This window comes from Poecilia formosa, unplaced genomic scaffold, assembly GCF_000485575.1.
Source record: "Poecilia formosa unplaced genomic scaffold, Poecilia_formosa-5.1.2 Scaffold109, whole genome shotgun sequence".
NCBI classification, from domain to species: Eukaryota; Metazoa; Chordata; class Actinopteri; order Cyprinodontiformes; family Poeciliidae; genus Poecilia; species Poecilia formosa.
In genome coordinates this window covers 158,883-181,535 of record NW_006800048.1, presented here as the reverse complement: position 1 = coordinate 181,535, position 22,653 = coordinate 158,883, and the positions used below count along the sequence as shown (strand labels likewise).

At 39.0% G+C, this 22,653-nt stretch overlaps 1 protein-coding gene across 2 annotated transcripts in view; it reads right to left on the bottom strand.

The window, feature by feature from the left end:
* The window catches only part of LOC103143381 (partitioning defective 3 homolog), a 299,858-nt gene that overhangs the window by 176,674 nt on the left and 100,531 nt on the right, over positions 1 to 22,653 (bottom strand). For both annotated transcript variants that reach the window (XM_016675207.1, XM_007559893.2), the window contains exon 3: positions 9,137 to 9,311. In XM_016675207.1, coding sequence (XP_016530693.1) covers positions 9,137 to 9,311 — 175 coding nt within the window. The remainder of the gene's footprint in view (positions 1 to 9,136; positions 9,312 to 22,653) is intronic.

The window sequence follows — 22,653 nt, the reverse complement described above, 5'->3', positions numbered from 1 at the left end:
ATTTCCTGTAGTTTAAGCATGGCTGGTAGGAACACAGTGATGATCTATTTCTAAGGTTCAGAAACACAGTCTGGACTTTTTTTTTTTTCCTTTCAGAAAGATATAACTGGCCAACCTGAACCCAGTTAAGTTACAAATGATCTTTTGACCCAGCCTGAAGAAGAAAAGCAGCCATGCTAGAGCTGTGGCGTGTTGCTCGGCAGTCAAACGCTCCACCGCATCGGTTGCCAAAGCTGCTCTCTTGAGTGAAACCCTTCAGTTCAGCTGGTCGGAGGTTTGATCTGCGCTTCCTGACCGAATTCCATGTGACAAGGACAACCTGGACCGGAAGGCTTTAGGAAGTGGGCAGAAAGCTCGATGGAATTATTAAAGCCAACCCAGAGCTCCGGGGTGATTTTCTTCTTTTTCTGGACCGGCTCCGTGTCTGAATGTGAGGCGTATGGACACGGTTATAAATGAAAGAAGATCTGTCCTAATGGAAATGAACAAAGTACAAACCTGATGCCACAGTAAAAAGGATGGAAGTTACTGCTCTGCTTTAAAGCTGCACTGTGTCATTTTTATAAACAAAATGTTTCATGTTTTTCTGCTACTGCTAGCAGCAGAAATACACCGCTCCCACTCAGAAACAGGAGGACCGATGTTAATCATGCTTGTGTAAGTGCTGCTCACACCCTCCTTCTTGCTTTTTTCTGGGTTATGGCTTCTTCCCCACACTGGAGCCTGATATGAATGTGCAAGCTAGTTATCACGTCCACCAATAAGAGAAGATAAATAGTTTTCATATAACTGTAAATTGTTTCTCCACTATTGGCACATTGAGCAGCGTGTTGGCGAGCATGGTGACAGCACTAAGACCCTCCTCCTAGCTCTGATTGGTTGTTTCTGAACAGGAGTGGTGTATATAAATACATACAGTGTATAAAAGGATCTTTAAGATCTGTTTGCATGTCTGAATAATGATGTGAAACTCCAGTATCTGGATTCAAATGTATGATTTTGGTTGGCAAAAAGTTAAAACTAAAAATTTAATTCACTACAATTTGCCACGAGGTTCGGTTTTATTTTCACATTTTGTTTTTGCCATTTTCTCTTCTCAAATAAATAATTTAAGTTATTACGAGGAACCCAAACCTTCTACAATCTTTACATCTGGACATTTTAAAACTGTTCATCATTTCTTCCATCACACATGTAATCGCCAAATCAACTAATGGCTCATGGCTAGAGCACATTATGTCCGCGGGGTAATAGTGGTACGTTGTCAAATTAAATCGACTACGATACTCAAAAACCCTCCAAAGAAAGCCCTTCTGAGTGACGAGTAGAAAACAAATGTTTTACTTTAATCCGACCCGTGACTGCAAGCGAAATCAGGGTCTCTCTGAACGTAATCATATCTGAAGAAAGATGTTACAAGGGGGAGCTTTTTGGGATTTCCACAGAGCATTGGTGCACATTATATCTGAATCCAGCTAACGTGAAACAGAAAGCGATAAAAGGACAGTGACGGATTTACTGTGACTGAGGCTGAACAGATGGTTCGAAGCGCAAACTGGAACCAGCTACATTGCTAACCTGAAAACTTCACTTTTCTGCTACGGAGGCAGCAAATTGAGCAGAACTTGACTCGTCCGTTCTTAAAACCAAAACATATATGGATGATATTTGTCATACCCTTCTTACGAAAAGCTCTCATTCCCCAAATGTGCACATTCACCCCATTGCAGTTTATCTTGTTTACACTGCCCCAGATGGGGCATTTGAAGGAAGTAAAATACTCTTCATTGTGCAGACAAAACATTAAAGTTCACTAAGTCTGCTCACACTGTAATGAGCTGCTAGAATGAACTCAAGATGTGAATGAAGTTCAGTTTCTTGAAGCTTAGCAAACATCAGCTTGGAAAATGTTTTGCTTCTGCTGGATTATCCGGTGATAAAAAGTTCATAATCAAATCACAGGCTTTCTGTTGAAAAATTTGAGGCACAGTGAAACTCGACAAACAGATAAATGCTGGTATAAAATCTAATTTGCAACAATTTCATCTGGAATATTAGATGCTTAGCAGTTTTTAGTGTTTAATCAATTGAATGGGTACTTTACTAATTTTATTGCATTTTTGTCTGATTTTATTTGTTCATTTTTATGTCTATTTAAATTGTGAAATCCTGGTCAAATTTTGTTGTTTTTAAAAGTACAAATTAATAGAGCTCATAAAATAAAAATTAATACATTTCTTTTTTTTTTTAAAAAAAAGGACATTTCTCAAATGTGTTCCTTAAGGCAGAAAAGGAGAAAACAACTCAATGTTACATTAACTTAGATGTCGAAATATTTTATTTCTAGAAATCTCCTCTTAGGTTTTCAGGGGGGGTTTCTGGCAGTCAAAACAATAAATTGCAAATGTGAAGAACTATCACATCTGAGTTTTTTTTTAAGTATTTAAAAAAAAGGAAGAGAAAAAAGAAACCCCATGGTGATACTGAAGGAAAAATTGCCACTAATCAACATATTTTTGCTGTATTCTCAGTTATTTTCCATATTCAGCTCTTTTTGGAGGTGTTACTTTCATAAAGTAAAAACATATTTGGGAGGTTGGGGAAAAAAAAAGTGGGCAGCTCTCTGAAACAGATTTCTTAATGCACCCTTTCACAGACTCCTCCATTTTTAGATATTCTTCAGCTTAATGCTGAAACGACACCGTTCAGTTCAGACCAGCCCCGTCTCTTTTTCTCATGATCTTTGTCCCCGGGTTACAATCGGTCGCAGTGGAGTTTATGTAGCATGCCAAAAGTTGATTTGTTGTTGTTTACTTTTTCCTCAGTCAAACGACTTGCAGAGCGCGCCCAGTAAGCAATAAAGCAGTCAAACACAGTCACACACTCCACTCAGACACACATTCACATGATTCCGCCGCTTAGCTGTAGTTTTATTAGGGTTCTGGCAGGAGCAACAAAAGGATTCGCAGTAGTAGCGCATTCCCATCAACGCTAAGTGGAGACCGACGCTCGCACTGCCAACACCATCTAGCCAATTACAGTCATTAGCTATAATCTGCTTTGAATTATATCAAGACCCCATTAATGAAAGCTTGGCTAATAACGAACAGCCACTCCTCAGCTGTTTCACACCAACATCGACCATGGACGCCATGTTTTCCTCTAGCCTTGCAACTGTAAGTAGGATCAGGAGATGACTGGAGCTTTCAGGTAGCTAATTTTAAGCTAGCTATCTCAACAGGCTTTCTGCTGAGCCTTTTTAGACAATTTTAATTGTTATGAATTTATAACATAGCTAGATTATCACTGGGAAAGGGGGGAAAAAAGCTTTGAAGACTGGTAATGAAACAAACTTATACTTCAGACCTCCAAAAAATAAAGCAAACATTTCTGAATGCAGATTTTATTAAGGCACTAATTACTAACAGTCTTCAGGGTGGATGTTGTTGCTGAGCGAAGAGGACGCAATATGAGCCATTTTCAAGTTAATGAACAAACTTCTCCACAGAATACTCAAGGAAATAGTGCTAGCCAGCCAACACAACATGCTAAACCAAGTATTAATGTATTTTCTGCACACTTAGATAACAGTTTGCTTCTGCTCCCAAAATAGAGGAATGCAAGAAAAAATATACTTTAAATGCTTTCTTTATATCTTACATCACAAGAGAAATAAAAAATTATCAGCATATTACACCTTTACTAAAATAAGAGATTAGAAATCATTCTTTTGTAACACTTGAATATCTAGTTCAAAGACTTACGTGTATTTTTTTATTTGAATAAAAATACTTACTACAGAATTGAACTTCAAAAACCAAAATGTTTTTCTTACTATGCTTAAAACTATATACAGCAATACATGTAATGTTGCATTTAAATTTATGTGTAAAAGAAATGTCATCAATGTGTTGAAAAATGCAAATGTTGGGGTCAAACACCGATACAGAAAAGAATGAGTTAAATGAACCATCAGACTAATCAGCTGATGCAAAAATGCCACTGTTATAAGCTCAGTAATTTCAACTAAAGTGAAAGATTGATAAGATCTTTCTGGAATACAGAGAAATGTTGCAAAAGAGAGAGAGAGGCAGAGAGAGGGGGAGAAGAGAGAGAGAGGACAAATGGACTTCCCAACAGTGTCTTACAGCTAATATCTGCAAAAAAAAAATAAAAAAAAAATACATGTGTTATAGATTACCTGTCTTGGCTTGGTTACTTTGGTGAGGCAGTATATATTAAAATTGGACTAATTCACTGTGCTCTGAGATGTACTCTCAGTTTTTCTCACTGCGTCCGTCGCCTCTTCTGCAGTGACTTTAATGTGGCCTTGGCTGGTGGCAGGCGGTCTCCACAGTGACAGATCACTAAGCCCAATTGATTAGATGAAGGCCTTTCTCTTTGAGGTATCAACCTTCCTGCACAGGCAGTACTTTCAGTGGCGTTTCAGCAACTCTGTCGTCAAAGACTTTCAACATGATGAGGCAAGCACTGGGAAAGCCTTTTAGGCTCGACCTGACATACGCATGTGTGTTTAAATGGTTTAATGGTTTTAAATGGTTAAATGTTTGTGTGATCTGCAAACATCTGCATTCCCGGAGTTTGATGTGACAAATGCACAAAAATTAAACATGTTGTGGGAAATACACCTCCAGCTGCAAGAGTAAAAAAAAAAAAATGGGATAATTGCAGAAAATCTGGACATTTTTCAACACGTCTGTATTAGTTTCATCTTCTTTCAGAATGTGAAACTTTGCTCACAGGTAACTTTAGAAAGGAATAACCTCCATCACTTAGTAACTAACTTTTAGTTGCTAAGTAACTTCAGCCTCAAAAAAGCAGCACAAAGTTGCTAGCATGTTCTATTTCTGCCTTGTGTTTACTTGTCGACAGAAACGTGTGACAGAAAAAAATGAAAAACACGACCGTTAAGAATAGAAGGCGTTAGGCCTGTCACGATAAATTTTGCTGAGCGATTAATTGTCTAACAAATTATTGTGATAAACGATAATATTGTTTCAAGCCCTTCTGACACTGATTTAATGGAAATGACTAATAATGCATGTGATTTCCTATAGATAGATACACAAAAGCTAATCAAGATATTTTAATTATTTCATTCTTTTAATCCACTTTCATGAATCTCTGTGTGTTTGTAAATTAGTCTGATTGTAATTTTATTTCCTAATTTCAACAAATCCAATATTATCGGGATCTGATGTTGAACATAAGCTAGCTATTAGCTGACATCATGGATTTGAACTTTGCATTAAGTGCCTCTCAAAAGTTTGTGCAGAATTATTTTTTTTAAACGTTTCCAATATGTATCATCCACTAGGAAATGTTCAACCATCTTTTTTACCAGAATTTATTCCATAGTTCAATAAAAAAATGTTGAACACATTTGTAAAGCCTGTCTTAAGAAATGCATCAAGTTTTTCAAAATAGCCATGAAAAGAAAAAAGGTCCAGTGTTGAACTTTCTCTGACATACTAGATATCAATTTCCATGCCAATTCCTGATAGATAGTGGCCTGTTCTTGCTTTATCAGTAATGTCACTTCACATTTATTTTTGTTCACTCGCCTGAAGGATTGACGACATTTCGTGACTGGATTATATACTGGATCTAATATTTTCAAACCACAGTTATCACTTCTACCTTGTGACATGGAACTCCAATGTGCAGGAATACAAAGCTTTTCCATCACCAAACACTCTGAAAAGATTGAGATCCAATTCTTTACTGATAGGAAAGTGATTTGTGAGCCCAGACGCTTAAACAAGAGCCAAACCCTCAAATGGTTTGCCGCAGGGTATTTCGTTGTTAGCTTTTCTTGTCTGGACAGAAATTCTTTCAGACAATCTGAAAGTCGGGAGGAGACTTCAAAGAAAATAACTTCCTTCCAGTGCAGATCACTGGGAAAGATGTCGGATACAGAGAAATGTTTTTCTTGGAGAGAAATGACTTCGTTGTTGCCCTTTTTGATACCAAGCGTCCATCCAAAAGTCTGCCATTCCTGACCAAGCACTGCAATGGTGGCGGATCATTTCGTTTAAGGCCTCTGAATGGTCGACGTACCAAAGTCGGTTTTCATTGTTGTATTTGGGTGACAATAATTGCATCATTGTGTTCTCATGTTGCCCACCCCTTCATGCCACAACCCCAATGGCAAATTTTTCTCCCCTACTGTACATGTTGTGTGATTTGTCTGAGTCTCGTAGATGTGTTTGTTTATGCGGAAAACTACTCCTCCAACTACTCAACTTCCAGAAGCTGGATTTCCAGCCAGAGAGCAAGACAGATAGTTTTAGGGAGCAACTGTCCACGACTATGAGGAAGTACATGCAGTTGGACCAAAACACTGAACTTCCCCTTTCTGGTCCGATAGAGCGGGCAAATGTCCACTGTCATCATCCGTTCTTTTTTTCTAATAATATGGGAAATAAAATATCTTCTAGTTCGTCAATCATTACATCCGTGTCCTTCAAACTTGTAAACTCATAATGATGACTCAATAAATAGTTGACCCGGACAAAAACTTATTATTTGCCTGTAAAGCTCGTCTGATGCAACGTGACGGCGACGGTGTGTGTTTTCCTGAAGGTAACCCTGGCTGACAATGAAGGATGATTTTAAGCACCGCGCCGCTTTAAGGCAACCATTCTGTTCTTCTAATTCAATCAGAACAACAGAGTGAGATCAGTTTTCCTGTCGTCATTAACGCGTTCCCTCGAGGTAACGATAAGATCGCAGAACTGATGCCAGCAGTTTTTGTGGCTGAGCTAAAGCAAATGGCAAGTGTCTGTGTGTGTGTGTGTTTCCTTCATAACACTTATTTTCGTTGAATGTCAAATTAAATGCGTTTATTGGAACATTGTACAAACTAAAGTTTGCCAAAAAAAAAAATTTCAATCTTAAAACTTCTGGGCATGATTACATTGTTTAGCAGAAGGACTAAACAGATGTATTGTGTATACACAAAATATAGCAATATATTTCATGCAACATAAACCACATTTCCTGTTTTATTGTAATAAAAGTATTTTATAGAAATAAAAAAAAATGCTATAACACAGTGTCCATTATGGCTTTTTGAGCACAGACTGATCTAAAAGTTGCAGGATGCCTCGGAAACTTGGATTGTAAATTCCACTTATTGTTTCCAAAGAACAAGAGACAATCTACCAAGACATTGTGTCTGTTGTAGTCAATTGGTTCAGGTAATCCTTTTGTCCTACTATAAACTTTTTGTGTTTTATTAGCATTTGTTAAATAAAAAGTTATTTCACCAGAACAGTTTCTCTGTTTTGCTTTTTTTCTGCCCGGGGCCTCAGCAGGGCCGTGGTGATTGATTGCTACTACCTGTATCATCGCTTGTGGGATTATATTTCTGTTTTCTTTGCTTAGTGCATCTTTCTCATCATCACCCTTCACCTACGCCGTTGTCGTTGTTTGTGCTCCGAGTCTTTTCATGTTGCTTCATGTTTTGTGGTTTACATTAGGTTTCTTTCCTGCTGTGCGGTGCCTTGGTTTCTCCCTCAAAACATATTTCCTCCCGACTTCGAGCTGCTTCCCGAATCTGGGTTCTTACTGTGTTTGACACTATGAGACGTGTGCCTATGGTTCCATATTGTACTATATAAATCCCTACATCTTGTCTCCTACTGTAGGGCTGGAAGTAATGCTTTCACAAACCAAAAGGATGACTAAAAAACAAATATTTTTGGTATTTTCACATGGTTTAAAGTTAAAGTACAATCTGTTCTGTTAATTTTGTAAATGTTAATCTTCTAAATCGGATCAAATTAACATTTTTTCATCACTCTTCTATAAAGTTTATATTTGTACAAGCCTTACTGCAAAAAAAGAAGAAAGAAATTGAGTTTGCTATGGCCTTGAGAAGACTTTGGAAATAAGGATGTTAGAACAGCTAGTACTGTCATTGCATACAAATAAAACTGATACCTGAAAATATGTTGACATATTTAGTGTGACTGCTGGGTACTCGGTATTAGATTTTTCTGTTATGTAGCAACTAGAACAATTTGTGATTTTTAGGATAAAGTTTGAAGAGAATTCTAAAGGTTTTGAAACTTGCTTTGTATACATGAACGGCATCCTACATAACAAACCAAATATGGTGAAGTTTAGCACTAGACTGAAATTGGCCTTGAATGTTAGAAGTTAACTATTATTTGTCTTGTCAGTTTGAACACACTTATGCTTTTTATGCCCTTATTTACTGCATTATTCCAGAAGTGTAAGATTAGTTTATCTTGTAAAAACATTAGGGAAGATGCTTAAGAATTCATTTTTAGAGATGCAACGAGATATCTTGATATTAAAGTCAGAGACAGCAATAAATTAGCTGTTAGCATCACTTTATGTTGTGTGAAGTAAGTCTAAGCTACTATGACTTCTGGATATGGCTTGTATCTACAGGATTCTTATTTTGAAGTGGGAAAGGTAGTAGTTCTTGAGTTTTTTTGTTGTGTGTGTGACAGAAATGATTAATAAAGACCTAGATAAGCTAGCCGACAGAAGTGGTCTACAAAAACCTTGAAGGATCATTTTGGGAACTCTGTAGAAGACTTTAAAGTTGATAGAGTTAAAAACGAATTAGAATGATGCGACTCCGTTAGCTTTAGCTTAGGTTTAAGCTAACAATATTAAAATTAGCATCTTATTTGTAGATTCCTATCAGAGCTAAGCTTAAGGAATATACCACAGTTATTTATTGTTTCACAACTATGTTTGATCATCTCCAGTCCAAATTGGACACACTTGTATTGATCAAACTTGAATTGAACATCTCTGGAGAGAACAGAGATTATTTACAAAACACAATTTGAGTTTTAGGAAACCTTTCTACTTGAAAAAACACATAAACGGAAAATATCCATCACCTTTTGGCACCAGGTCCATCTTAGAATTAGACAACCATAAAACATGTTGACACATGAGAGATTCACACCTGAACTGGAATATTCTACTCTAACCACATTTTGCAAATCGGTGAAAAGCTCATCAGAAAAAAATACTGTTAGAAAATCGTCTCACTCCTGTGGCCCCGGTGTCACGCATTTTCTCACCCTCCAAGCTAAGCGTATTTCCAGGCCCGCGTTGGACTTACTTGATCGCAGAGCAGATGTTGTGACCTCGATCTCGCTTGCAGCTTGGTAGGGCTGGAATGCTGACGCCGAATTCATCTCGCTGGCAAACGGCTCAGGACTGTGCGTTCCCGTGGAGCTGGCGCTGGTTCCGTCCCCTCCATTGTGTGGATCCTGCTCTTCGTACACTGCAACCAGCTGAGGAGACAATGAAACAAATGCTTTCACATACTGTATCTTTTTATCCGCACAATGGTGCATTAACTGGAGTGCCAGACGCTCTGCATTCGCTACAGCCAAAAATCGCTCCAAGTGGCATCATTTCACTCCAAAGTAACGTGTCGTTGTGGAATTTTATTGCAAATAATTTGTTCTTTTGGGGGAATTTAGCGACCTGGCTCATCTCAGAAACATGTGTGTTTCTGTAAGGGCGTGGGTTGCTCCCGGTTGCCAGGTTTGGCTCCCAGGGCAAGCTGCTACTCCGTTCTAACAAAAAGTGATTCGTTGCCACGTTTCCCAGGCCAGATGGAGAAAACTCCCCAAAGCATCGCATGATCAGATCACCACCACTCATTATCGGAGCCAAAATGACCGAATAACGAGAGGAAAATGTGTAACATAACTCAGCAGAAGAAGAAGAAAAAATGCCAGCCAGTGGAAGGTACCCAAATGATTTAAATTCTTTCTGAAAGTCTCGTGGATTTCGACCCTCGCTGAAATAATTCCAAAGACAGAAGGAATGCAATACTGCACAACCTTTGGTAGCAGGGAGGACACGGCAGTGCCAAGTGGCTTTTTCATTTTCAGCTGAATCCTCTGCTGAACCTCTCAAAAGAGGATTAACCTCCGTCTCTATCCAGACTAAGCAACCAAACAGCAGCAGAAAGATGTGCCAGCATGCAAGACAAAACAACAATGCATATATTAAAGACTTGAAATGAGTTATTTTAAATATTTTTTCTGCTACCTGCAAACACACACACGCATACACACACACACACACAGAAAAAAAAGAATTAGTCATTTGTGAATATCACATTAGGTTGATCTGAAAGCAAAAAAAAATAAAAAAAATAACAGTTTTCCCATGTATTTGCTATTTTTCATCTCCCCAACACAGGAAAATCTGCATACAAACAAGCTGAAATATGTCTGCTCCTCTGTTTGATTTGGTTCATATCCACAAGAAGAGTATTACACTTAAGCGTGTTCGTGTGTTTGTGTGTGTCTGCATATGAATTCACGCCGCTCTGCGTGTATGCCTCTGTGGTTTACAGCGGCTGTAATTCACAGCAGCGCCTCTCACGCTGGCTTTGTACAATTAAAGCAGCCTGGGTTTTTTTTTTTTCCCCCTCTCTTCTTTTCCTTCCCTTAAGATGTTTTGCCGCGTGCCGGTGCCGTCTCCGAGAATCCTCTTTATCACCGAAAGCTTTCATTTCACCCTAATCACGTTCCATCCTGATGTTAAAATTACATTCCTCAGATTGTAAGGGTTTATCACGAATGTGCTCAGCACACCAGAGAGGCAATCAGAAAGGAAAGCGATCTGCTACTACCAACATAAGAGGAGGCATCATAGCTCAGGCGTGCTTATTGGTAAATATGCGAATTCACGAGTGAAGGCGTAAAAGACGGTTTTGGTTTGACTGCAAACAAACTTAAACGAGAGATTAAAGCGTAAAAAGCGAACATGTGTGCGTGTGTCTGTGTGCATGTGTGCATGTGTGTGTGTGTGTGTGCGTCTTGGGTGAGTTCTTCCAAGAAGAAGGCTTAATGCGCTAAATATTTTTATAGAGATGAAAAGAAGAGGGCCTAAAAGACAAAAAGACTTTTTGCCGTTTACACTGGCCGAGTGTGATGTGTGCAGCCCAATGGATCATTAGCAATGAAATAATCAGGCCTCCCATTCATGTGTTACTGGGAGCATTTAACGACTCGACAAGCCATGTGCCTGCCAGCTGCCCATTTAGGGAAGTGCTTAATACTGTTGTTGCTGTCTGGGGGAAAGCCTATTCATTTTTAAATACTTTTAAAGTCTCATTAATTAAGTCGGCTTGTCTTGCCCACTACGAAGCCCTCTGTTTCATAATCAAATTAGTCTACCCCTGCACTGAATTCAGGATTTATGACGTCCAGTAATGAGCCGTTTATTCTGCTATGAACCAGGACGTAAGGATGCAAAATGTGAATAGATCCACACATAACAGCTGTTTTGTCCTTGAATAAAACTCTCTTTGGTGTGGAAGTTGTTACTGAGGGATGAAGACAAAGTTAGTTATTCTCAGTATGGGTATGTTTAAAAATGCTTGGCCAAGTAATCACAAGATCCATTATGTTTGAAAACAACTTGGAGTGAGTCAAAGCTTTGAAGCAAACCAAAGTAAGTGACCCTTCACCGGTGCAGATAGAGAGTCTGCATAGTTTGGCAAAAGAATGTTAATATTGGTTCATTGCTGCAAAACCTTTCTTAGAATTTATGTAAATACCAGAGCAATGGCACACATGCAGCTTGATTTTGCAGATATTAATAAAACATCTGACATATTCGCTCACTATTGTGTCATTTAGCGAACAGAGATAATTTTGGTCATCAAACAAGAGAAATTTGTTTTTTTTTTTTGTTTTTTTTTTTTATGTTTTTAAACGTCTGGTTTTAACTGCATGTGGTACATGGGGCAGAGTTACGACACATGGCAATTAATCTTCAACACATCAAACAAATGGTTGCAGTCTGTCTTAGCTGACTGTGTATGCTAAAGTATCAGTATCAATAGGAAGAAAACACTAGAGCATTATTTACCGGATGCAGCACATGCTCCTATAATGCAATGAAGCAATGTGTGGCAGGGTTAGTCAATTTACAAAGAAATTACTAGGTTTATCTACTTTTCAGAAATTTTGTTTTTTAGTTGGAGAAGGCTTCAACTTTTATTTGACGAAGCTTACATGGAAGACTGTGAAGTGTCTTTGGAACAGCAGGTAGATTTTATCAGACACCAGGTTTTCACACGTCTCTCTTCCATGTCTCAGAGCTTTTTCTTGCGGCGTTTTGACCTCTGTCTGTGTAAGGAAGAGCAGGGCGCACGTGGCCGGAGGGAGAACTGACGCAATTTTTGCTTTCGGTGAGACAGAACTCGAACTGCTAAAGCAGTGAAATCCATCACAGAGCACTCGCCTCCTCCTGGGAATTGATCGCAACCACTTCAGAACAGAGACAAGTTCACACTTCTTTTTGATTTCTATTTTTGATTTTTTTTTTTTTCCCCTCTCTCTTTTATTCACTCACCGTCTCCTTTAAGCTACTGTACAAAGGATGCTGGAGATGAACTCAGAAGTTTTTGACGCGAGAGAAAACTTTCTAGGCCAGGAGATGCGACGGCTAATTGTCGAGTGGCATGACAGCCGAGGCTGAGGGAGACTCTAAATAACGTTGAGACTACAATGAAACACACCAATCAAAACCAGAGATATGAAAAGGCAGAGAGAAAGATTTAGGGGAAGAAGAAAAGAATTTTCCATTTTCGAGGGTCGGGATAAACTCCAGACCGGTTTCAAAAACCTATTTAGCTCCCACCTGCTTCAGTTGAGAGAACCATGGAAAAGCACGGAGCTGGCAGTCTTATTTCATGGACCTCTCTCTCTATCTCTCTCTCTTTTTCCCTCTAGGAGAGCGACAACACAGATGCTGCTTTAAGCCCCTGTAGCAAGGCTGACACTCATCCACTTTCAGCCTGTTCCACTGACTGTCACAGCAGCTGCCAATCAAGCGCTATCTACCTGGAAGCCCGAGGGGCTGTTGGGGGAGAGGCATGAGCGGGGGAATGGATAGAGATGATGTTGAACGGGTGAAACGAAGCGGGGGATTGAGGAGGAAGCGGAAGAAAAGAGAAAGTCAACTGAGGCCAAGCGTTTTTCAGTTGCGTAGGTACAAGCTCTGTTCGGTATTTCCATATCATTAAATGGAGTGAGCTGGCAGACAGTATTAAAAAAAAAAAAACGCAGAAATTCAGGGATGCCTTTCATGTTGGCCTCCTTTGATCACCTTCCGGCTTTTGGCAGTAAGGTGAAGAAGGAGAAGAAATGGAGAGGAGGTAGCTGAGGGGGGAAATGAGAAGCAGTTCTGACAACCACTTTTAAGATCTCCTCTCTGCGTCCGCTCTCTTCCCCCGCCGCCCCACCAGAACCTGTGATCTGCGTGGATGCATGGGCGATTGGGATTGGCGTCGCTGCAAAACGCCTGTCCAAAACACTCACCAAGTGGCACGGGAAAGGAGCAAGACAACAGAGGCTATTGGCAGCTGTATGCACCAGCAGCGCCAACAAAGGCAAGAAAAAAGTGTCGCCTTGCAAACATATTCATACGCTGGGAACATTTACACAATTAGTTACTTTAGTACGGCAAGCTTTAATATGTATTGTATGTTGTGGAATTTTAAATAGCAAATGAATGCCTGAATGGAGCTGCTCTATCAGAGTGGCTTAGTCAAAGCAAAGCAGTGATGGCACCAAATTTTTTTAAGTATTGTGATGTGAGAGCTGAATAAAAATGAATGCTTCATTTCTCCAATTCAACATTTAAAAGAGGAACATTATCCAAAAATCTATTTTTTATCATATTATGATATTTTATGTCCTCATCGAAAACATACCTGGAGTGTTGTTTTCACTCTTTCACGAGTGTTTAAGGAATCCTGAATATCCTGTGGCAACCATTCAGGGGTGCCTTAAAGTTTGCTCATAGAAAGTGACACCTATTTATCCAAAGCTCCAGGGTAGAGCTTCAGTCTACAGTTGAGCTTCCATCCAAACAGAGCAGTCCTACCCCGCACGGTTCCTCCAGACTAGCAGCAGCAGCAATTAGCAAAAAATCTGGTAGAAGTGTGCGTCTACTGATCTCATTGTATGAGCTATTTCTCAGTCCAACACCCTAAAGGACGGTTGTAAATAACGGAGGAGCGTTATTGTGATGATGTGCTGGATGGGGAGTGTCAAAAAGGACTTCTTAAAGAGACAGATACGTTATGATGCAAAGTTAGATTTTTTTTTTTTTTAGATATACAGTATTTTTCTAACAACTGAAGAATACGTTGTTATTTGATTGTGATATAAAATGACATTATGTTCCTGGAAAATACATGAGAGTTAAGATTCCTAAACCGCTGTAGCCTTTTCCTGTCACTTGACAGTTATTAGCACTACATTTTTCTTTTGTGAAATGAAGTTATATTCCTAAGGGTATGAAATATTTAGCCAAGAACTGTACAGTGAGAAAAGTAAACACACATACCTTGACACTCCCAGAGACGGACAGTGCTTCATCTCCCCTCTCGCTGCCATTTATCATCATTTTACTGCAAGGGCACCGGTGCCACAAAGTTATTATAGGTACAGTACAGGTGGAACAGTGAAGTCACGTACTCCAGAGAATCCAAGGACTTCAAACTTGTTGAGTAATGGCCGTGAATCACCATATATCATCTACAAACTGCTAGTTTTTCCATCCATCTGTCTGTCTATTCATCACTCCCTCCGACGTTCCCGAGACACTGTGGAGGTTTTGGACCATTTCTCAGTTTTCCACACCAGTAGAGGTCGGTCTTAGATAATACTTTGTTTGTAGAAGAAAAGAATTGGCTTCTTTTTAAAGAATCAACCATGGAATCGACCTTAAACCAAGATTGGTGCGAACAGCCCTTTCTCCCCTCACGGTGAAGCTATTACAGTTTTTAATATTTTATTCTTCCTCCTGTCCATTATTTCTAACACACCATGAGTCAAGCAATCCAACAAAGTGCTTAGTTATGTATTTTCCTGCTCATCAAGAGCATCAAATATTCAGAGAAAGAGTCTCCAGCACTCTTGGCCCATCACTTGCATTCCAGATAACCATCAAACTGTGCCCGGCTTTAGAAACGTATGCATATTGCAGGTGCTGTCACATGGGGTTGATGCAAGGGAAGACTGCCCCCAAAGGCTGGCTTTTGCAAAGAAAAAAAAAAAGGCGAGAGTGGAAATGATGACACAACTTTGAAATTCAATGTAACGTGGCAAAAAAAAAAAAAAATGCTGTGACACGTACAATACATCCTCCCGTTTTCTTACTGTGAAGGTGTGCATCAGCAGTGGAGCAGGGCACCGGGAATCAAAGGGAAAAGCGAGATGAAAGCTTAAATATCTGCAATAATACTAAGCAGACAATTAGTTTGTTCTGCTTAATATGAGCTAAAATAAAACACACATATATATTTCACTTTGGTAAAGACGGTTCACCACAGGAAAAAAAAAAGAAAAACGACGAACACATGGTGGGAACACTGACAACGTGGATCGCAGTGAAAAAATACACAGAGCAAGCAAAGTTTAACCAGATTACAGAGTCATCCCTTTCAAATCCACAAGGCTAAGTTCCCGTCCACCTTTGAAGTTTCCCTCCTGGGCGCGGGTAATGAATTCACACATATTAGAGGCTGGTGTAAGAGCGCTACCTACGCAGTGCTGACAGAGGAGAAAGTTCCTACTACGCCCCCGACACATTCTTCCATGTATATTAATACCTTATAACCTATGCTCATATGTGCAATTCAATTTCGTTCAGCCCTGGGAAATAAAATGTTAAAAAAATATACTTTTTTTTTTCTTCAATTTTTCCAAGATCATTGCTGACTGAAAAGCAAGAAAGAAGCCAAGGTTATCAAATAAGAGCAGAAAAAGTGATGACATTAAAAGCAATTAAAGTGAATCTCTGTAGACAGACGGAAAGAGATATTGTAATCATTTTACGACCTTGATGGGCTTAATAGCCACTGATTGCTTAAAGGTTATTAACACTGAGCAGACACATGAAATAATGCTGATTATGTTTCGCCAAAACATTTGACACAGCCTCATGAGCCTCATTAATAAAGGTATTTCAGACAAGCATTTGAGTACAAAACTTATATTATTATACATTCTCTCTCATAAACGAACATACATGTCAAAATTCAATACGAGCTACTTAATCTCTTTGATTCCGTGGAAAGTTATCCATTTCAGTGTTGAACATTTAAGTACATATCAGCCTTTTAGTAATTCTGCAATGAGCAGAAAATGTGTTTTCTAGATCAAGAATCATAAAAAGGTTATCTCTTGAAGAGCAGTCTTTATAAAAGTTCATCTATAATGTTAATTAACAGAGATGTGCTATTGTAATTGAGCTCACCAGTGTTAAGTGTTCAAAAAAAGACAGTAAAAATAACCTACAATATTATCATAGAGAAACTTGTACATAAAATTGTACAAGGATCAGCACTGTTTTTATTCCATATGTCCCACAAATAAAGTGCAATAAATCAATGAGGTCTTGTTCCCAAACAGGGAGGGAATCCCATGTCAACTCCTTTGAGGAAGCTAACATTAGCATGCCACCGCATGCTAATGTCTGCTAATTCAGGAAGCCTGCACTCAGTTTCAAGCATGTTTCTGTGATAAACAGAATACAAATATTTTTGTTCGCTCCCCACATCCTTTATTTCTCCAGGTTGTGTGCAAGAAAATCTCACCTTTGAAGGGATGAATGTGCAGCAGCAGTGATGTTAACTCCATTACAGAGGCCTGCTGTGGCCCGGTGACTGGAGATGAAGTGAATGTTCTGACAACAAGGATAATGAATAGGACTGGTATCATCAGATTTTTCCCTACACACCCCATCAACATGGAAAATAAAGGCCAGTCAGTCAGTAAAACAGAGTGAATTAGTATTCTTCTCTTTATACCCAAAAGAGGGTTGGAGAAGTGAAAAATATTCCAGAAAAATCTTTAAAAAGGATTTGTCCTTCAAGAAAAACAAAAAAACAAAAACGAAGATCTTCAAACATGTTTTGGTGTCCCTTGTGGGATAAAGCGGACAGAATAAACAGCAGACAGAGGATTGGGCAGACTCAAAGGGAAGAGAGTATCCTTGAAAAGCCTTTACATCCTCTGCAGTCAAGGTGTGTTGGAAATCAGGTGTTTAATACCTGCAGCAAAACTAGGTCCAATTATTGAGACATAAAAGTTTTCCCCCACTCTTTTTATCAGTGTCATCCATCTCCGTCGTGACGCTGCAAAAATAGGTGGATTGATTGTCTGTCTCAGAGTCTAGTGAGCAGCAGACCTACAGCAAATGGATCTACTTGACTCTCAGAGTTCCCATCTCCACAACAGAGCCTTTGTCATATGTAACACTGGACAAATGTTGACCGACATCCTTTTTGTTTTGACAGATAGCAATATTTCAGTTTAGCTCAATCAAAATGGTGAAGTACACATCTTTGTAATAGTAAAAAAAAAAATTATTAATGAGGATTTTAATGTTTTCTTCACAATAACATACTTCCCAAGGACCTTTACACACAGCTTACTGTCAACCTGTCAACCTGGTTTCACAAAGTAACTGTTGGCAAATTACGGTTTTCATATCTGCCCTCTGGCTTTCATGCTGTCGCCTGGGACGGCCCTGGGTGCACTGCCTCATCGCCCCGAGCCACGGACCAACAACAGAGGCTGTTTATGTGCCTAAAACTACTTAATATGCACAAGGAAGCACTTTGCATTTGAACTAAATAGAGTTCAGAATTAACACTTCAATGTGCATGGCTGCTGAAAGCAAACCCCTACCTTGACTGCATCTTTTTCACAGTAACTTCTGAGGCTTTGTTGTCCTGAGCGGTACATTCAGCTAACCTTCAGTGATAAACTTCAACAAATCCAAACACTAAGAGTTAAGCACTCATCTTGACGGCTTTATGTGGTAAATAAAATGGGTCGATGTGTTCCAATGGAAAGCAGAACTCAAAAACGCAAGCATAACAAGAAACTGACTGCATCTGACAAGGTTTGTAGTTATTTTTGGAGGTCTATTAGAAATAATTTATATTTTATGTTATCATATTGCATAAAAAGTAAAATTAGATTGAAAGAATATAAATAATAATAGTGTTGGTATCTTAAAACTAATTTGCTGAAAATGTACAGCAGGATTTAGGGATTCTTCAATGAAGTCTTGAAGAAAAAGTCAAGAATGGGTCACTGGGTTTTCATTTTTTACCAAAATAAAAGTTTCAGAAGAGTTCTTGAAGAAATCAATTTCTGGGGTTTCTGTATCTTATGGGATTATCACAAAAACAAAAACCAGAACAAAAAAACTGCAATAATAAAACAGTCGATGTGTGTGGCATCTTTTTCTCTGACATACAAGCTGGGCCCATAAACATTTCATAAAGTGCTGCAAAAGATGCTGGTGGACAGCAGCATTTGTTTTTCTACTGGAAACATACAAAAGCTGAGGGGAATACACAACGACTGAAGCACTCTAAGACCGTATATACTATGATTAATCCAGATTTCATGACATTTTTATTTCATTAGCATTACACCACGAGCTTTAGCATATTAGCCACTACAGCTTTACATCGGATGTGGACGTTTAGGGCAGTTTGAGTCCTTTCAATCGTTGACATGCAGTGTGAATGCCTGCCATTTAAAATACATTAGCTTATTAAATAATGTGTCCAACTTATGATGTGCACAAACTGGCATTAAAATCATGACTTTTGTTTGACATAATGCAGCTCTTTTGCAACTATACCAACACAAACAGTTTTAGCTTGATGCCAGTTTGGCAACAAGCTAAAACTGGCAGAGATCCACGGGTCAAGTGGAAGAATCTGTTAAATAGACAAAGTTTGTTTGTTCACTAGAACAATCTGGCTATTATAGAAAAGTGAGGTGAAGCAAACCATTTTTGAAAGAAAACCCAAGAGAAGTCGTATTTGTCCACTGGCACAAGCCATGTAGAAGACTCAGTGGTCAACTAACCGCTGGCAAACTGGTTCTAGTCACATGTCAACAAAGTTAATTACTTTGGATACATTTTCCCATTGTGAAACAGTGCATAATGCTATGGAGATGCTTCTCCTTAGCTTGGACAGGAAAGCTCTGAAACGGATTGAGCTAATTATAAGATCCTGGTCACTGCTACAATTTTTGGTTTAGTTCAAAGCATATTCATATGCTAAAATGGTCTAGTTAAAGTTCAGAAATAAATTATATGCAATCTGATTGAAACTGAGCTATTTTTAAAAGACGACCAAGTATGTCAGTTGAGAAATGTGCAAAGTTGGTTTAGAGATATGGCATCCAAGAAACATCCTATGCATTGTTGTCTAAGAAAGGCTGAATATGAATAGATGCAACACTTTTTCGATATGCATTTGCAAAAAATTCAGAACCCCCCCTTTAATCCACTTTTTACTTGTGCACTACTTTTGTGTTGGACTGTCACATGGATGCCAATGGACGATGGATTCCTACATATTTTCAGGAAAAACAGCCAGTCAAATTGTAGGTTTGTCAAATATCGAACTAGAAAAATGAATAAATGAACAATCAATATGATATACATTTGGCATAACTTTGATTTATGAAGTCACACGGTTACTTGAATTGGTCAGCCAAAAAAGCTGGTCTCTCTCCTTTCCCACCTCGCCTCCCCCCCACTACAAACAACACTGAGTAGTAAACAGTCCCAGTGATCAGTAAGCCAGGAAACGTGGTCAGCCAGCCCGGCAACACTCCAACCCATGACCCAGTCGGCAAGCCACAAGAGAGCCAAGTGGAGCTAAATGCCCTGCTGCTGGCACTTAACTTAACAGTGACAGCGCCAACACCCACAACACATACACATGCACAACAAGCCGGTGGGGACAGCACTGTCATTATCTGCCATCTGCAGGCCTGAGTGGCCGTAGCCTGGAGGTGAGAGGAAATGAATAGGAGGAAGGTGAAGCGCGGCGAGAGGATGCCACCCCTTATGTGTGCATTCGTAGGGAGGCAAACATGTGATGTGAGAAGCGACACGCTCCCCCAAACACACCAAATCACGGCGGAGGACAACAAAGAATTGGCTCGGTTTCTGAACAGGGAACACACAGCTCTTGCTTTGTGAGAGAGAAGTGTGCAACCACAGAAAAACAAGAACAGCCAATGAGGAAAAAAAAAGAAAACAGAACACCGGCACTGGTGTATTTGTGGGTCTGAAAGCATTTTAAATTCATTGCGTTTAATAATGATTGCATAATTTAAAAAGGATGTGGTATTAGTTCCATGATCTTATTTGGTGGGCATTTCTCGTATCGTTTATCATTTATAAAATATTTATAAATTTGTTATCTTAAGAATTTTCATTTACCGTTGTTACAATAACGGTAATAAATACGGACAAAGCTGTCCGTATTGTTAGGATTTTACTACTTTCTCCACCGTTTGTTCCAGAGTATCAATAAATATCAGTATGTTAGAAAATATAATTAAATGGTAGTTACTGTATGCAGTTTAGTGATACAGATCAGACTTCTTCATGTGACTGGTGTTACAAATCAGTATGGTTTTCAAGAGCAGTGTGCTGTGACACACAGACATGCAGTTACCTGAAAAAGCAGTAGTTCTTATCACTTTTATTGTTATCGCAATAATACCACAAAGTATCGCGATAAAACTTTAAGTTCATATCGCCTACCCCCTCTTTGATTCTGTTGTCATGACTTATGGTTAGCAAAAACTGTCTCATTTAGGACATTTCTCTGTTGTCTGCTCAACATTAAGTGTTTATTGCACCATATTTTGATATTTAAGAGCAAACTACAGTAGTGCTTGCAAAATATAAAAAAGGACAACCTGAAAGAGTATCCCAGTCAGCGCAGGATAACAAGGACACAAACTGCTGAGACATTCAATGACTTCCTGCTGCTTCTTGCTCTGCATGCCGTTTCTGTGGCTGTGGCCAACTGCATCCCTTCACAGTCCTCCACACCTTTTTTTCTGGCAGCGGCTGAGTTATTTTCAATCAGCATTTTGGATTTTGAAAAAGAAAGATGCTTGAAGAGCTACAGAACATGTGGGGTAAGTATAGGTTTCAAACATACTCGTGTGTGTGAACACACACACAAGTGTGTGTGTTCACAACAGAGTTAAGTGAACTTGAGTGAAGTCCCCCTACCGCCTTCCTCAAATGACACAAAATTGGTGTCAAATGTTTGTGTTACATCCGTGCAGCAAAAAATGTTGGTTCTGCCGCTGTCATTTTAAAGATGTTAATAAATATATCAAGAGGTCATCAAAGGTCAACCAGTCCACATTTAAAATAATCCAACAGACCTAGTGTCAATCAACTGTGCCATGTTTCTGCGTCTAAAATATACGTAGAACAGTTGATTGACACCAAATGTGCTCGACTTTGTAAATGTGGACTGACCTCAGGAAACATTTCTTAATACCTTTAAAATGATAGCGGCACAAACAAAACTTTTTTCCTGCACAAACCAGCACAAAATCCGATCAATTTGAAGAAAGTGGAGGGGAAGCAACTTCACTCAGGTAGTTACTCACCATGTTTGACAATTAGAAATAACAAAATACTAATATTATGAATGACATTTTTATAACTGCAGTGATTAAAATATATGATTAATTATTCAAGAGAAGAAATAACTTTTCATTCTAAGTTTTTATAGCAGTTAGGTCATGTCATGCATAGTTTAACATTTTAATTAATTCAACCTTATTAAGCCAGATAAGCTATTAAAATGGAGTTCCTATTTATGATAACGACCTGACAATAACAGTGATGTGACACATCAGGAGTATCATCATACTCCAACTCACAACAACCCATGCCTAATGGAAATGCTTTTTTTTTTTTTTTTAACTTTTTAATAACAATTCTACTGAAAGCAACAACAACCCAAATGGAAACAAACTATTTTTCAATGCACGACCATCTAATAAAAAAATCAAAATTTCCAGCTCCTGACAAAAGAAAAAAAAAAAAAGCATATCAAGTAAATAAAAGTAATGCAGAAGTACAGTTTAATATTGATTTATTTGTTTGTTTCTTTCCAAGCTCCTCTGTTATGACTTGCAGGCAGTTTCTGAGTGGAGTCCAACACTCGGCTCAGCTGCTTTGTTCCTTCCAGCAGAAGGTCGGCATCTTTTCAAGACAGCTTGTGCCCTCTAGTGCACGGAGCACTCCAAAAACCTTGAAAGTAGTTGCACTCTTCCCCTTACTCTGCAGCTTAGTTCTCCAAAGCAAAGAGGAATAACAAATGACATTATCTGTTCTAATTAAAAAAAAAACAACAACAACTCCATACCACAAATTTCATATGTTGGTATGAGAAACAGAGAATGAAAACACCTCATCTTTGTGTGAAATTGTAAATTTGCGACAGGACAGCAAGGAAAAATAGTGCCAGGATGGTCAGTAATAAATGCATTTGTATGCTCAATGTTGGAAATGACTACATAGCACGCCCTGCCCTGTGCATAATAGGAGATTACACGACGGGGTGGGGGTGTTTGTCTAGGGAGTGCTGCTGAACTCCCGTAACCTCAATTATTCAGCATTAGGCCCTGCTATTGATTTCCTGTTGGATCGACTTACTGAGTCTCGAGCATTGGGACAGTGACATGCTATAGCCTGAGCTGGGAGGGATGGCTGGGAATGGACGGATAGATAGATGGA